The sequence below is a fragment of the Rattus norvegicus genome, chromosome 3 (genome assembly GCF_036323735.1).
Source record: "Rattus norvegicus strain BN/NHsdMcwi chromosome 3, GRCr8, whole genome shotgun sequence".
NCBI lineage: Eukaryota > Metazoa > Chordata > Mammalia > Rodentia > Muridae > Rattus > Rattus norvegicus.
Genome location: NC_086021.1, coordinates 179,694,252 through 179,709,625, shown reverse-complemented (window position 1 = coordinate 179,709,625; position 15,374 = coordinate 179,694,252). Strand labels below are relative to the sequence as shown.

Sequence of the window (15,374 nt, the reverse complement as noted above, 5' to 3'; positions counted from 1 at the left end):
TGGTATAGCCTAGTAAGTTTCAAGTCCTCTCTTCCTTCAGAAGCTCAAAAAGGCAACTTTCATCCAAGGGAAGTCTGGCTCAGGCTGCGAAAACCTGTCTCCCAGGATATTGGAAGGCGGACACTCTCCACTTGCTTGGCAAGCGCGGGCGGCCTTCCGCGCTGTCCTCAGGGACCTTGCCCGCCCTGCATGGCGATTGTGCAAGCGCAGCTTTGGGCTCCTGCAAGGCCAGCTGCAGCCTGCAGGAGGAGGGCGAGGAGGCGTGCTCGCAGCGCACCCGCTGAACCCTGGGCTCGACCCGCCTTTCTCAGGTTATCTCCGGGGTGGAGTCCACCGGTGCGTCTGCCGGGCCAGCAGCGTGTCGGTCACCGAGGCCCCGGCGCCCTCACTCACCTCGCTGACTCCATCCTCTTCCCACACCCGCCCCCCGCGTCCCTCCCAGCCGGTCCCCCTCCGCCCTGCTCAGCGTGCTCATTGGCCACTCCAGCATGCCCTGCTTCCATAAATACGAGGTCCCTATGCCTGGAATCTTGGGGAGGTACAACGAGGTACATCAAACCTGGCGGCATCCCTTCGACCCTCCTTGATTCCCCCGTGGCTTTAGGCCTTAGAAGTCTAATTTGCAGACTCTCCCCATAGCTGCCAACCCCGGCCTCTCTTCCCCAGCCCCTGTGGCCAGCTCAGGGCAGAAACCAGCGCCCTAAGCACCTTGCAGCATCCCGGGCATCTGCTTCTTCGAAGTCCCTCCTGTTGTACCCCATTTCGCCACACCCGGGGGTTCTGATTGCCTTTCTTCCCCAAACCGCCAAAACTTCAGAACCCAGCAACTCTTCCTAAACACCTTACCCGTTCCAGCCCCTGCTGAGTCCCACGGGTCGCCTGCTACTATGAGCTGCCCCATTGACAAACGGCGCACCCTGATCGCTTTTCTGCGCCGACTGCGCGACCTGGGACAGCCCCCAAGGTCGGTGACATCCAAGGCGAGCGCTTCCCGCGCTCCAAAAGAGGTGCCCCTCTGCCCGCTGATGACAGACGGTGAGACTCGAAACGTCACCTCCTTGCCTGGGCCCACCAACTGGCCACTGCTAGGGAGTCTACTGGAGATTTTTTGGAAAGGTGGCCTGAAGAAACAGCACGACACGCTGGTAAATAGTTTGTTTCCTATTCCCGTATTGTCCCCTGTTCCCTATTCCTTCCCATCGGGGCGGCAGGGCGAGCTTAGGTGATCCGTCAGCAGCGCAAGGCAGAGCGCCCTGGGCACCAGAGGATGCGCGCTGATGGCATTTGGCCCGCCCCGCTGCAGGCAGAGTACCACAAGAAGTATGGCCAGATTTTCCGGATGAAGCTGGGCTCCTTCGACTCCGTGCATCTGGGCTCGCCGAGCCTGCTGGAAGCTCTGTACCGCACAGAGAGCGCGCATCCCCAGCGACTGGAGATCAAACCTTGGAAAGCCTATCGCGACCACAGGAACGAAGCCTACGGGTTGATGATCCTGTGAGTCCCTTCTGCTGGGTGGAGGCGGTGGGGGGCTGGGCGTGCGGGACAATAGGAGAGGGGAGTGGTTAGAGTTCCTAGGAGTTTTCTTATGCAGAACGAACACAAAACCCCTGCTCTACCTAGAGCCTGCACAATCCTGAAATTGTGCTGTAGAGAGTGGGTTCCTCTCACAAGCCATCCAGTGAAGGGATTGCACGCATGCCCGCCTCCCCCAACAGGACACATCAAAAGCACCAAGCCCCTTTTATTTGGGCTTCACCTTCTGGGTGCCATCCTGGGCAAGATTTAACCCTAACGTCAAACCAAATATCTTAACGTTGTTTGACAACTTCATACGCGTTTATAATGTATTTCCGGTCGCTTTCATCACCCCATGCCCTCTCTGATTCCCCCTCCCACTCCCACTGAGATTCTCCCTCATCCCAATAACTCTCCTATTATCATGTCGTTTTTATTTGTGTTTCTGACTCTCTGAAGTTGCTGTCATGACCTCGGGTGGGGGCTATTTAGAGCACAGGCAACTTGGGAGCCTACACTACTGGTGAAAATTGACTACCCCTTCCATTAACCGCCATAAGCCATCAATCAGCTCACAGAGAGACACTGTGAGCCTCTCTCCGGTCAGTGATGGCTGAGATCCGTGAGAATTCGTTGAGAGCTAAGATTCCTGAGACCTTTCTAGGCGATCTTCGGGGTTCGTTTTTTTGCGCAGCTTCTTTTGCGAGGCTCTAAGCACAGCCCTTCTCTGCAGGGAAGGACAGGAGTGGCAAAGGGTCCGCAGCGCCTTCCAGAAGAAACTCATGAAGCCCGTGGAGATCATGAAGCTGGACAAGAAAATCAATGAGGTTTGCGCACTGGGGCCAGCTTTTCTGGGGCTCTCTGCGACGGAGAGCTGTTAACGGGGCGGGGGGTGGGACTTTAGGTCACAGCTCTAAAGTACAAAGGGAGAAGAATTGTGGATCGTGGGGGTTTCAAGCGGTTGCTGTGTCTCTCCGTCCGTCATTCCTTCCTTTTCTCCCAAACTCATCTGCTCCAAACCCTTCTAAAGTTCCCCCGGAGGGAACAGTTACAGGTTGCACTGGCGGTTCCATAGCCTCGCACCAGCTACCAGTGAGATCCAGCGGTGTTATTTACCTTTTCCAAGACGGTCTCCCAGGCTTTAGACCCCTTAGTCTACAATACTAATGAGATGATGCTTCTAAAGGACCTGGGCGGCAATATTTGAGGGGGAGGGGGCTTGGGGGGTTGCAGTCGGGATAGGAGAACAGAGGCAAAGAATCTGGGTGGGAGGGGTGGGAGGAGGAGCCGAGGGAGGGGCGGTTCCTGTAGAGAACGGTCTTCTGAAAACGGAGAGAAACGAAACGTCAGGATGCATCCAGAGATTTTGGATTCCATACTAATGAATGAATCTGAAAAGATTCCGGACAATGGGCAGACCTTACCCTTAAGAATGACTTTATGGGCTTGGGGATTTAGCTCAGTGGTAGAGCGCTTGCAAGGCCCTGGGTTCAGTCCTCAGCTGGGGGGCGGAGACAAAAAGATTGACTTTATACTTCGCCAAAGGACTTTAACAATGTCATTCCCACAACAGGGGACAGGATTAAGCCTTACAGTAATCTCTTTATATTGTTGTTCACATTGGACTTTATTTTGAATCGACTTGGACCCAGATGGGCTCCTACAGGATATAGAAACCCGGGCGATTAATATAACAGTAATGCAAGCCCCAGGTAGAGCGTTTAGCAAGCAGCATAGTTAGACAAGCAGGGGACAGCCGCTCCAGAGCAGCTAGCATGCTCTGTCATGCTGGGCACACACTCAGGGTCACCTTTCAGTAGCAATGGGGTTAATGTTAATAATCCACACTGTATCTGAAATCGCTAGCTTTTACTTTTTCTTTGAGACATGATCTTTCCGTGTAACTACAGTTCACTATGTAGACCAGGCTTCCTTCAAACTCATAGAAATCCACCTGCCTGCCTCCCTAGTGCTTGGGTTAAAGGGGAAACCCCGTGCTGATTTCTTTCATTCCTTTTTTTGTCTCTTCCTCCCTCCCGTGCCCCCGCTTTTCTAGTAAGGTAACAGAGTCAAAGTACGTTTAACCCGCATTACATATGCAAGCCAAACATGCTCTCCTCCATCAACTGCTGGCTCCAAGGCTGCTCATCCCTGGTCTCGGGTGTAGCTGGGCAGAGCCTTCATCAGACAGCTGGGCACGTGACCTAGCATCTCAAAGCTGCTTCTCAGCTGTGACATGAGATCCAGAGTGGAGGTGCTGCTCCAAACTCTGCCACAGTCCTTGAGCTGCCATTTTGTCTGGTTCCTCTCCACCCAGTGGTTTACCCACCCAGTCTTCCCAGAAAGGATATTTTTCTCTCAACGTATGAAAGCAGAGCTGGGGAGATGGTTCAGCTGGGAAAGTACTTGCACTGCAACCACTGAGACCCGAGTTCAAATCCCAGCACCGGGAGGTACAAAGAGGATTCCTGGAAGCTCACTGGCCTGCCAAGTCAGCCAAATGTCCCTGTTTTCTGTTCAATTAGAGACCCTGTCTCAAAAAAACTAGGATGGAGAGCAAATGAAGAAGACACTGAGTGTCAACATTGGCCTCCACACATGTGCATACGGACACATGCATGTCCACACACAAACATGAGACTTCATCACACACACACACACACACACACACACACACACACACACACACACAGAGTACCAAACACATATAAACAACAACACAAACAAGCCTGACACTTCCATTTCAGCGGCTGCAGGAAATCCACAGACCTGGGGAAGACACTGTGTAATTAGTGCCCATTGCCACCAAAGCAGAAATACCCTTGAAGAACTTCCTGAACTCGAACCTTCTCTCTCCCTCCTGTGACCAAGATGTGCCCTTCCCATTGCTTCCTTTAGGTCTTGGCTGACTTTCTAGAGCGCATGGATGAGCTGTGCGATGAGCGAGGCCGCATCCCAGACCTGTACAGTGAGCTGAACAAGTGGTCCTTTGAAAGTAAGTTGGCCTTGTAACCTTAGTCACCTAACTCTATAAGAGAGCTCAGGTCTCCATGATGATGTAGATTATCACCAATCAGGACAAGACCAGACAAGCTAAGCGAGCTATGACTCGTACTATAGGTTATAGATGAAGTCATTTAGCAAACATTTACTGAGCAAATTCTGTGTGGACAGCCTCTGTGCCCTCACAAAACTATGATTCTAAAGTGCTAAATACCGGTAGGGACATTTGCAGGAGTAAGAAGAAGCAGAGGACAGGGGTGAGAGATTCCTCTCTGTTAAGGTGAGCATCTGATCGGAAGGTCAGGAAAAGAGAAACTTAGAAAGGCCTCTTTGATGAATGTTCCAGAAAACGGAGCCGGGAGTGAAGGCCCCTAGCCCGGGCAGAAGTGGAAACATGGGGACTCTGTTCTTAGTATGCTGGCTTGAAGCAAGATAATAGCAGCTGCCCCCAGTCTTACCTCTGTACTCTGTGTAAATCAGGGGGAAATGGGAAGAGGAAAACATTGCTCTGTTGCCTTCTTGTTAATAAAGCAAAGAGAGTATGGGACACACACCACACACACACACACACATATACACATTCACACACACATATACACACACATACACATGCACACATATACACATATAGACATTCACACACACATACATACACATAAACACACACATGCACACACACATACACACATGCACACACATACACACATACATGCACAAAACACACATGCTCACACACATATACACATACACACATACACACACATGTACACACACACACACACACACACACACACACACAGGACACACTCAGTGGAGAAACAGCCTGCCTGCAAGCCAGAGGACCTGGGTTCAAACCTCACACAAAGCTAGACACGGTAACATAGGTCTGTAATCCCAGTTTTCCTATGGCAGATGGGAGGCAGAGAGGGGAGAATCCTGGGATGCTCACAGGCCAGCTAGCCTGGTGTATGACGACATCGCAATCCAGGTGGAAGCACATTCCACTAGCACATCTAGCACAGGGGACACGGGTATTATGTAATTCACACTTTCTCTGTGCAAAAAAAAAAAAAAAGTTTTCAAGACTAAGGGATCCTGTTTGAAAATAGGTTGATCCCAACAACATTATTAAATGGAAAACAGAACAGAGAAAAAGCCCTGTTGTGGGCTAGCCCAGTCCCTGGCTGCTACTAGAAACCCGTTCCATAGATCATCCCTCCCCAGCCCTTCCTCCTCACTGTGGCAGCACGGACCTCCAAGCCACTTGTACCTCTGTCCTCACCTGCCCAGGACTGACACAGTGTCAGTCTCACCAGGAGGTTTCAAAGCATGGGTCACGTGCTCCTGGAAATGACTTTGAGAAGAGAAGAGGGTGTCTCTGTCCTCCTCTCTCACTCCTTGAGATTTTGTTTTCTAGAAGAGACCACAGTCCCATGAGACACAGAACTCAGTCTTTAATAGGCAGCTAATCATAGACTCTGGCATGGCTACGGTTGAATCACAGTAGTGATTATTTTCATTGACAGGCATCTGCCTTGTGTTATATGAGAAGAGATTTGGGCTCCTTCAAAAGGAGACAGAAGAAGAAGCGCTGACCTTCATTACGGCCATCAAAACGGTAAGCAGGCCCCTGGACAGCATGACCCCAGTGCTAGAATTCGGAACAGCAAAGGTTATCCCTGTGTCTCCCAGGGAAGAATGTTCACACTTACTTATTTTTAATACTTAATTCATCCCCTTTTATACCTATACTTTAATATATGCATGTGCACCAATCACACACACACAAAAATCCATTGTTCATCAGTTTAGGCAAAGTTATTTTATGAAAAATACTATTTTAGATGTACTTAAGGTATCTTGATCAATGGTCAGTTGGTTAAAAGATACCTCTTGAAGTTTCTGAATGTTGCAGGTTTTAAAGTTTTGAATGGTTTGAGTGATTTGAGGTATTATAGATGTGGCGAGATTGATTTGGGATTAAGGTTATACAATATCAGAACCTGGAGCGAATAGGCAAATTATTGTTTTCCGGTTTTTCCTTCTTTCTTTACAATCAGGTCATTAAAAGCTGGGTCTGGTGGTACAGGGGGACCATACCAGCCGCTCGACAGGCTAGGTGCTGAGGCAAGAAAATTGCAAGTTTTAAGCGGGCTTTGGCTACAGAGTGAATGCAAGCACAAACAAGACAATTTATCGATACTTTGTCTCAAAATAACAGTGAAACAAGAAGGATACAGAATATATCTGTATTAGATGCTTCTTCTAAGCAACCAGGAAATCCTGGGTTTGATCCCCAGTACAACCAAACATAAGACAGATACATTTTTATTAAAGCCATCTTTGAGATGAGCAAGAGAGATGGTGGGCCTTTGACTCCCACCCTTGGGAGATGCAAAAGGGGTCTGAGTAAAGATCCTCCCCTTCTAAGGAGAATGCTGTCTTAGAGAGAAGATGGCCGGGTTCGAGTTCCTGTGTTTCTTACAGATGATGAGCACGTTTGGGAAGATGATGGTGACCCCCGTGGAGTTGCACAAGCGCCTCAACACCAAAGTGTGGCAGGCACATACGCTGGCTTGGGACACCATTTTCAAATCAGGTGAAAGGGATACCCTGCCCACTGCCCATTGCCATCCAGTGACCTTGACTCTGTGTCTAGGAGAGGCGTATGCAATCTATCTGACTGAACCATCACGATCGTCCCATAGTGTTGCTTCCCCTACTTTCTAGAGTTTTCTATGCTCACACGCACAGCTGGAGAAAGCAGGAGGAGGTAGCTCTCTTAGCCCACTCTGCAAGGGGCTCAAGGAAAAGCTTCCAAGGCAGACTCGAGTTCCTGCGTGGTGCTTTGGCCCTGTGTGTCACCTCCTTTACATCCTCAATTGCTCCATCTCTAAAGTAACGAATGACACTAACACCCACGTTAGTACAATTATTAATATGCTCAGCACAGCATAAACATGGAGTGTATTATGATATTTTGGTGGTTAGGGCTATTTCTGCTCCATGACTCAGGGTGTTCCATTGTATGCATGTAGAGGTTTAACCTTACACAAACCCACATAGCCAACTCTTCTACGGGTCCCCAAGCAGGCTAGGCCATGCTTCAAGACTAAAGATGCCACACCCTGCCCACTATCTCCATGGTGTCTTAGTTTGGTGTCTGCCCGCATAAAGAATTGAAGTGAGACAGTTGTCTGAATGTGTTTCATAAATGCCAAAGGCTAAGTGTTACCAGTATGTCCAGACACCGTACTTGCGTATGTGCCTAGTGATATCTGTGCCCGAGTTTGGAATATGCACATAAACGCAGTTCTCATTCCCCCTCATGCTGAGCCCCTCTGAGCTCTGAGCTTTTGTTCATCAAAATGTGATTACAGACCAGGAGCTTGATGGAAATGAAGCCTTCAAGGCCATACTTACATGGTGGTGCGTGCCTTTAGTACCAGCACTCTAGAGGCAGAGATAGGCATACATCTGTGAGTCTGAGGCTAGCCTAGTCTACATAGTTCCAGACTAGCTAGGACTACATAGTGAGTCCCAGTGGAGATGGGGATGGGGATGGGGGGAGAACTTCAGGCTCCCTAATCACTGATTCTGAATCAACACTTTTGGAAGATGCCCAGTGGATGCTGAGAAGCAGATCCAAATCAGACTTGACCAATCCTTTCCAGTGTGGGGAGAGTATTAACTAGATACTTGCTGATCTAGCAAATCGTCAGTGTCCCTGTCATGACTCGGTGTTGCCAGATTTTCTCGGGTTTTTTTTCCTCATCTGAATTTTCAAGCCATCTCCTTTCTCTCCTCTGGCAGTCAAACCCTGCATCGACAACCGCCTACAGAGATATTCCCAGCAGCCCGGGGCAGATTTCCTCTGTGATATTTATCAGCAAGATCACCTTTCCAAGAAGGAACTGTACGCCGCTGTCACGGAGCTGCAGCTCGCTGCAGTGGAGACGGTAAGGGTGGGCTGGGAACATCTGTTGGGTGATTCGGTTTCCATGATGAGTTCTTTAGCAGCAGCTGGAATCATTCGCTCCACCAGAGTTACCAAGCATCAAACGCCTCGCAAAACCTCACAGGAGGGTGTGGTCGTCCTGTAAGCTCCAGCCAGCACAGGGCAGAACTGAGACAGGAGTTTGGAAATAGGTGCCCATGCTCTGACAAGACACTTTAACTATTTCAAACGGAAGGGCTGGAGAAACTCAGCTGGTGAAGCACTTGCTGTCTGTGTATCTGTGAGGACCTGAGTTTGGTGCTCACAGCTTAAATTTTAGAGCCAAGTGTGGTGGCTCATGCGTGAGATCCCAGGGCTGGGAATGTGGAGAGAGAACCCTGAGGTCAAGCAGACTAGCTAGTCCAGGGGAAGACCCTGCCTCAGAAAATGAGGTAGAGTCAACCTCCAGAGCTGGCCAATTTATGCTTTGACAAGTGGACTGGCGGAGAATGGACTTAGCAGAAAGAGCCAGTTAAAGATGTGCATGCCCATCCCCCACCCCCCAGCCGAGGTCATGGCGGGACAGCCTGAGCCCTTGAAGTTTCCTGATCGACTTTCCCTGGAATTAAGCTCCACAGACTGATTACCCTGGATGTGGTGAAGCGGCAGTCACCAAGCTCCATGGTGCGCTGTTTGGCTCTTGTGGTGAGGCGCTACCTGATATGGTCGTACACCTGGACTATTTCTTTTTCAGTCCTGTTTTTTCCGAAAGTCACATTGGGTGGACAGGAGGGATTTGATTGCCTTTAATTTGGAGGCCGCGCCCTCTTCCTGTTCTGTAGTAATGACATCCAGGGTGTATTTCAGGCGAGACCACTGGCCCTCTGACGTGAAGAAGCCTGCCCGGGAGGCATGGTCTTCCAAAAATAATAAATGCCAGTTGGTTCTGAGCCACCCTGCTCTCTGCTCCTTAGTGGGAGTGGGCCATGGCACTCAGTCACCGCGCCTTGGTGTCTGCAGGGAGAGGACGTGACCCTTAAAAAAAAAGACCATTGGCCCTGTCAAAACCTGCCGGCTTCTTGGCATAGTCAATCTGATGTTAGAACTCATTTCCTCTTCTATTCTTTTTTGGCAAGGGTGTCACATTCTCCTGCGAGGGCATTTTAACGTGTGGCTAAAGCCTTGGTAGGGCCTTTTCGTGTTCATGGTTAATTTAGGGTGTAGCCAAAAGACCGTTTAGAACAGTCCAGAAGGGCGGGGTCTTGCAAATTTAATTACATAGAGAACCTCTCACAAGCGCCACCAGAGTTTCCTGTCCTCTCTTCACTCCATTTTACATAAGCTTTGCCCATTAAACAGGTTCAAGCCCAATTTTTATTTTGAGGCCGTGATGGATTCACACCTAGGTCTGAGGGTGGCACACAGAGAGGACGTCTTTGTACGTTGCTCCGGTCTCCCCCTAGTGGTAGCCTTTCACATAGCAGTAAAATGTGGCACAATCGGCATAGAAAGGAATCTGGGTCGACCCCAGATTTACCCACCTCCCCTGGCCAATTGTATGCAAATTTGTTTGTGCTCAAGCAATTACACCCGACTGTAGCTTAGGCAGGGCCTTTCGTTCGCCTGACTGACGGCGGTTTGAGGCCGGTCATGCACAGACCCTAGCTCACTGGTTTGAGACCAGTCATGAGCAGACTCTCATCCGTGGCCCGTTGCCTTTCAGACCGCGAACAGCTTGATGTGGATTCTCTACAATCTATCCCGGAATCCTCAAGCGCAACGGAGACTCCTTCAGGAAGTTCAGAGCGTGCTGCCTGACAATCAGACGCCACGGGCGGAAGACCTGAGGAATATGCCCTATTTAAAGGCCTGTCTGAAAGAATCCATGAGGTACGTACGGGCGCACCTCTGGGCCAGCACACGAGAACAGGTTCTCTTTGGCTATGGCGACATTCTGTCACTAGAAAAGGATTCTCTTGGAGGCACAGCAAGGATTCCTTAAGGTGCCCCTCCTGGTTTATTATACACATCTATCAAACTAGAGAGAAGGGTCTTGGCGTGTAATGATGTTTTTCTCACTCGCTTTCCAAATCCTGTGGGCCAATCCTATCAAATCCTAGAAAGTGAGTTTCTTCCTCTTCAGAGCAATAGCAGCCCGCCTGTTATGGACGCTGTCAGTCATAAGGGGGTCAGGTGTGATTGTCGGGTTCCAGATGAAGGCCTAGCAAGAGGACAGGGAGATACATCTTTGTCTGTGAAGACTCTTCCTGGGAAGTGACCCTCCTCCCACCCTTTGCTTAGGAGGAAGCAGCACTGCCTCAGTGGGCAGCAGCAGAATTGAAAAAGAACGCCAGACCTCAGGCGAGGCATGAGATGCGTACAGATCGAATGGATCGGAATAATCGATGAGCCACTTATTAGCCTTAGAAGGAAATCAGTGTGGTGAGCCACTAGCCAGCCTTATAGAAGGCCTTATAGCCAGCCTTATAGAAACAAGAGATACATACTAAGAAGATGGGATTTCTTAAAAACAAAACAGAACAGACCTCGGTTCTTCCATGATTGCATACAGAGTATTTGATTACACCCACCCCCTTTCCCAGCCCCGCCCAGATCCACTCCCTTCCTCTGTCACCCAATTCTCTGTCTACCTTTTTCACCATCAAGTCTAATTTATGTTGCCCATATATATTCTTGAGAGCGGAGGGAGTATTGGGAGCTACACCCCTAGGAAAACCTGAGTTTCCACCTCACAAAGCCTGTCGGTTCCCAGAGCTCCTTGTGAAAGAGACAGGGTATTGTTCTTGTCCTGACTGTGACATCTGACAGAACTCCCGATTCTCATTGTGTCTGTATTCCTAATGCCACGTCAGACAGAGTGAGGTTGGTGGCCACATTTACAATTCCGATTTTGATTTTTTTTTCAGGCTTACCCCAAGTGTGCCATTTACAACTCGGACCCTTGACAAACCAACGGTTCTGGGTGAATACGCTCTACCCAAAGGAGTAAGTAGGCTCTGCCTATCTGTTCCCTATCGAAACTTGGGAAGATTACACTTCTCAAGTGTCTGTCGCATCTCCTGGAGGCTTTTTGCTGGGAGAGCATTTGTTCTGGAAACCCATAGAAGACAGAGAAAGCATCCTTGTGGCTACTAAGTACAGAATTAGGGAGGGTGACTCCTGAGATGCAAACATGGTGGTCTGTGAGTGGTCCTGAGTGACTTACAGGGAATCTGTCAGCTTCATCCTTCCTCATCTCAAAATGGGAAGAAGAGAGGTAGTTGTGAAAATGGAACACAAGAAATGCAGAGTTCTGGGGTTGGTGAGGGGTCTCAGGGCAGGCAGAGCACTTGCTACACAAGGATAGGGTCTGGGCTTGGATTTCCAACATCCTTTTGAAAAGCTGGATGGGGCTGTTTGGACCAGCATGGGGGAAGGGGCGGGGACATGAGGAGAATCAGTGGTCCTCCTGGCTGCCAGTTTAAATCCAAGTTTAGTGAGAGAACCCGTGGCAAGGGAATAAGGCAGAGAGGGGACCCCAGATGTCTTCCTCTGGCCTTCGAATATGCATGCAGGGACATGTACCACCCACATGTATGCACATATGTTATACCGTCCCTAACGTATGTCAAGCAATAAATCATTGTATTTTTTCTACTGATTAAACAAATCATCTTTTTCTGTGTGTTCTTAGACAGTGTTAACCCTCAATACCCAAGTGCTGGGTTCTAGTGAAGACAATTTTGAAGATTCTCATAAGTTCAGACCCGAACGCTGGCTTCAAAAGGAGAAAAAGATCAACCCCTTCGCTCATCTCCCATTCGGCATCGGGAAGAGAATGTGCATCGGGCGCCGGCTGGCTGAGTTACAGCTCCACCTGGCTCTCTGCTGGGTAAAAGTCCTCACTGGGCTCCTACAACCCCATCATGGGCCATTCCACAAAGCGGGAGGCAAGGGGGCTGACTCTCCTTTTATCTCAATGTGTGTTACAGATAATCCAAAAATACGACATTGTGGCCACAGACAATGAACCTGTGGAGATGCTGCACCTTGGCATCCTGGTACCCAGCCGGGAGCTGCCAATTGCGTTCCGTCCACGGTAGGATGCTGAGGTGAGCGTCTGGGACCCTGTAGCCTTTGGGCTCCTTACCCGACCAGGACTGAGCAAAGTTCGGAAGTGTCTGGTCTCAACCTTATTTATTTTCCTCTTCCTCTTCCTCTTCTTCCTCTTCTTCTAAAGATTTTAATTTGAATGTGTGTGTATATATGTGCCACAGGAGTGTGGGTCCCCACCGAAGTTAGAAGAGAGCATCAGATCCTCTCTATCTAGAGTTACAGACAACTGTGAGATGCCCAAATGGCAGGTTGCTGGGACCCAAACTCAGGTCTTCTGCACAAGCAGCAAGTGCTCTTAACCATGGGGCCATTTCTCCAGCCCCACCTAATTTCTCTATCTCTCTCTTTTTAAAATTATTGAATTATGTTTCTTTTTTCTTTTAACATGGGCCCAAGTATGTCACTCAAGCCCTGTGCTAAGAAATTACTTCTGTAGTGAAACACGATCTTGTTATTTTGTCTTTTTTTTTTTTTTTTTTTTCGGAGCTGAGGACCGAACCAGGGCCTTGCGCTTGCTAGGCAAGTGCTCTATCACTGAGCTAAATCCCCAACCCCGAAACACGATCTTTGTACGTCTGCTTGGTGTCTCCTAATGCACATTGCAACGGAATCAAAACCATCGATGTGACCCAAAAGTAGGGTGGAGAAACTTTATTGTGTGATGTGGAAGGTGACCCACCCAACCCGTGGCTTGACAGTCACATGTTTGTGCTTGAAGCCAGCTCTCTCACTCACCCTTTCCAACAGTATGACCAGGGTTTGCGCAGGGTCAAGAGGAGGGGCCACTGAGGCCAGTGGATCATTTAGAGAAGCACAGTAAGGAAGTTTCTGAAGGAGGTCCCAAGAAATACAGACATTCCATAGTGTCCGTAGTATGTCAAATTCTGAGGCCACATGAAGTGGCTTTCGTAGGAGACCGGCGTAAAAATCGTTAATGACAAGCCCCCAGCCTCAGCAAGGCCAAAGTGCACACGTCGTCACTCAGTAAGCTACGCTTTTGGCTGATGCCCTTGATAATTTTAATTTTAGCCTTTTGTTTTCCGACGGCTGAAATACCCTTTGTGACATAGGATGGGTGTCTAATTGATTTTACAGGTTTATTTTCACCCCAATCAAGACCAGCAATCTTCCCCTTTCTGCAAGAAAGCTGCTTATGGCTTCAGTATTCCTAAGACGGCGAACTTCAAGGACCAGAGCATGGGACAACCTGCGAAACACGGCGCACACAGCCTTCTGCAGAATGATTCTGACAATGATGTTTACTAAGCCCATTACTCAGGGAAGCACATGGGGGGCGGAAATGCCAGGCACCGCCCACTACACTTTACCACGTGTTTACATTAGCCAATCAGAGCCCCTAAGAGCCTGCGATCGCTCCATCTTTGTGACGTCAACGGAGGCTGCTGGTCAGCCACTTTAGTAAAGGTTATTAAGTGTTTCTGATGCAAAACCCAAAGCGGCAGCGTTAATTCCCGTTTACATTTCATGAAGAAAGACCTACTATGCTTTAATTGTCTCAGTGGGACTGACAAAACGTTTATTATACTCGGTTTCGTTCAATATTTGAGGAAACGCCTGCTGTAAACCGAGCTAAACATTAGGCTCTCGTAAAGCTATTTTTCCTGCTTACAAGGGGAAACATTGTTGGAAATTAGAGAGTGTCTATTTTAAGAAGTTCTACAGTGAAGCCAGCTCCTTGCTTATGAATGCCTCGTTGGTGCGGTCAGTGGACTCTAATCTCTTATTTCATTGGTACCTTTCTCTGTGGTTTCAGGGTGTGGAGATAGACGAATCAAAAGTTTCTAAGTTGTGCGTGTGTCGGCGCATGCATGGGAATGGCTGTGGGCCTGAGGGTACTTTGCTTCAGTCATGTTTTTATATAAAGACATGAGGTACCCAATTTAGTATGGAACTTGTCCTGAAATGTAATCATAGGGCTTTCTGTGCCTTAACTTCATCTATTCAAATCGAGGACTGTAATGTATGCGCTCTACCCATGCTGCCTGTAATGTACAGTGGGACTTGAACCCCTTGGAAAAGCACAATTTCGTAAGCGCAAAACAGTTATGCACTACTGACAAAATTTTAAAATGTTTACATATAACGTGCATTTTTTTCAACCAGTACTGTTTTTCTATAGAGGTTTACTGATTATTTCTATATATTTGATAAAGATTTCCCTTTTAGGTTATGGTTTTAGAATAGTCTGAAATATATGTACATTTGAATGAATATGTGTGTGTGGATGACAGGTATATACTTCGCCTTTCTTATAAAATTATATTTAGAGTTATAAATCCAGAAACTAAAGATGTAGTTTTGTGGTAAAGAGTTTTGGCCTGGTCTATGTTGGCTCCTGGGTTCAATCCTCAGCACTACTAAACAATAAAAAATAAAATAAAGAATTACACCTGTATCGTCAGATCTCATTTTTCTAAATATTTGCCCTTTTTAAAACTTGTGTCACCTCTATTTGGGGGAGCACGCCTGCCACATCACACCTGGGGGAGGTGGAGGGGGGAGACACCTCAGAGTCAGTTCTCGCGTCCAGCCTTTCACGCATGCGCGGATGCCCAGGATCAAGCACCTTTAACCGCTGACCCCGATAGCCAGCCCTTGTATTTTACATCTTCGAATTTTTTGAAAGTAAGAATGATTTTTTTTAAATGTAAATACCCGAAAGATCTTTTTACTCTTTTCTGTGCTTCACGTGACCATTTTTGAAAACTTGAACTTCGTTTGTAGGAAATGTTGTGTGGCCATTTTGTAAGCCTTCAGCACTCTCGGGAGAGTTTAGATTTTT

The 15,374-nt window shown here is 48.4% G+C and overlaps 1 protein-coding gene and 1 long non-coding RNA gene across 2 annotated transcripts; one reads left to right on the top strand and one right to left on the bottom strand.

Moving 5' to 3' along the window:
- Positions 1-542: 542 nt before the first annotated feature.
- Cyp24a1 (cytochrome P450, family 24, subfamily a, polypeptide 1) lies at positions 543-14,979 on the top strand. Its single transcript, NM_201635.3, has 12 exons — positions 543-1,145; positions 1,304-1,494; positions 2,249-2,342; positions 4,414-4,510; positions 6,045-6,136; positions 7,006-7,117; positions 8,332-8,477; positions 10,179-10,345; positions 11,383-11,461; positions 12,150-12,347; positions 12,448-12,567; positions 13,667-14,979. Exons 1-11 carry the CDS (start codon positions 888-890, stop codon positions 12,556-12,558), a joined length of 1,545 nt encoding a protein of 514 aa, NP_963966.1. The 5' UTR covers positions 543-887; the 3' UTR covers positions 12,559-12,567; positions 13,667-14,979.
- Positions 10,450-11,287, bottom strand: LOC134486494 (uncharacterized). Its single transcript, XR_010065509.1, has 2 exons — positions 11,107-11,287; positions 10,450-10,676 (listed from the first exon to the last, which is right to left on the bottom strand). It is a non-coding gene; the product is annotated as an uncharacterized LOC134486494 (long non-coding RNA).
- Positions 14,980-15,374: the final 395 nt, after the last annotated feature.

Excerpts from the sequence above, each read along its gene's own strand:
- Cyp24a1 (NM_201635.3), top strand. The coding sequence starts at position 888 with ATGAGCTGCCCCATTGACAAACGGCGCACCCTGATCGCTTTTCTGCGC. Across the intron at positions 1,495-2,248 it reads GCCTACGGGTTGATGATCCT|GGAAGGACAGGAGTGGCAAA; the intron begins GTGAGTCCCTTC and ends CCTTCTCTGCAG. Across the intron at positions 8,478-10,178 it reads AGCTCGCTGCAGTGGAGACG|ACCGCGAACAGCTTGATGTG; the intron begins GTAAGGGTGGGC and ends GTTGCCTTTCAG.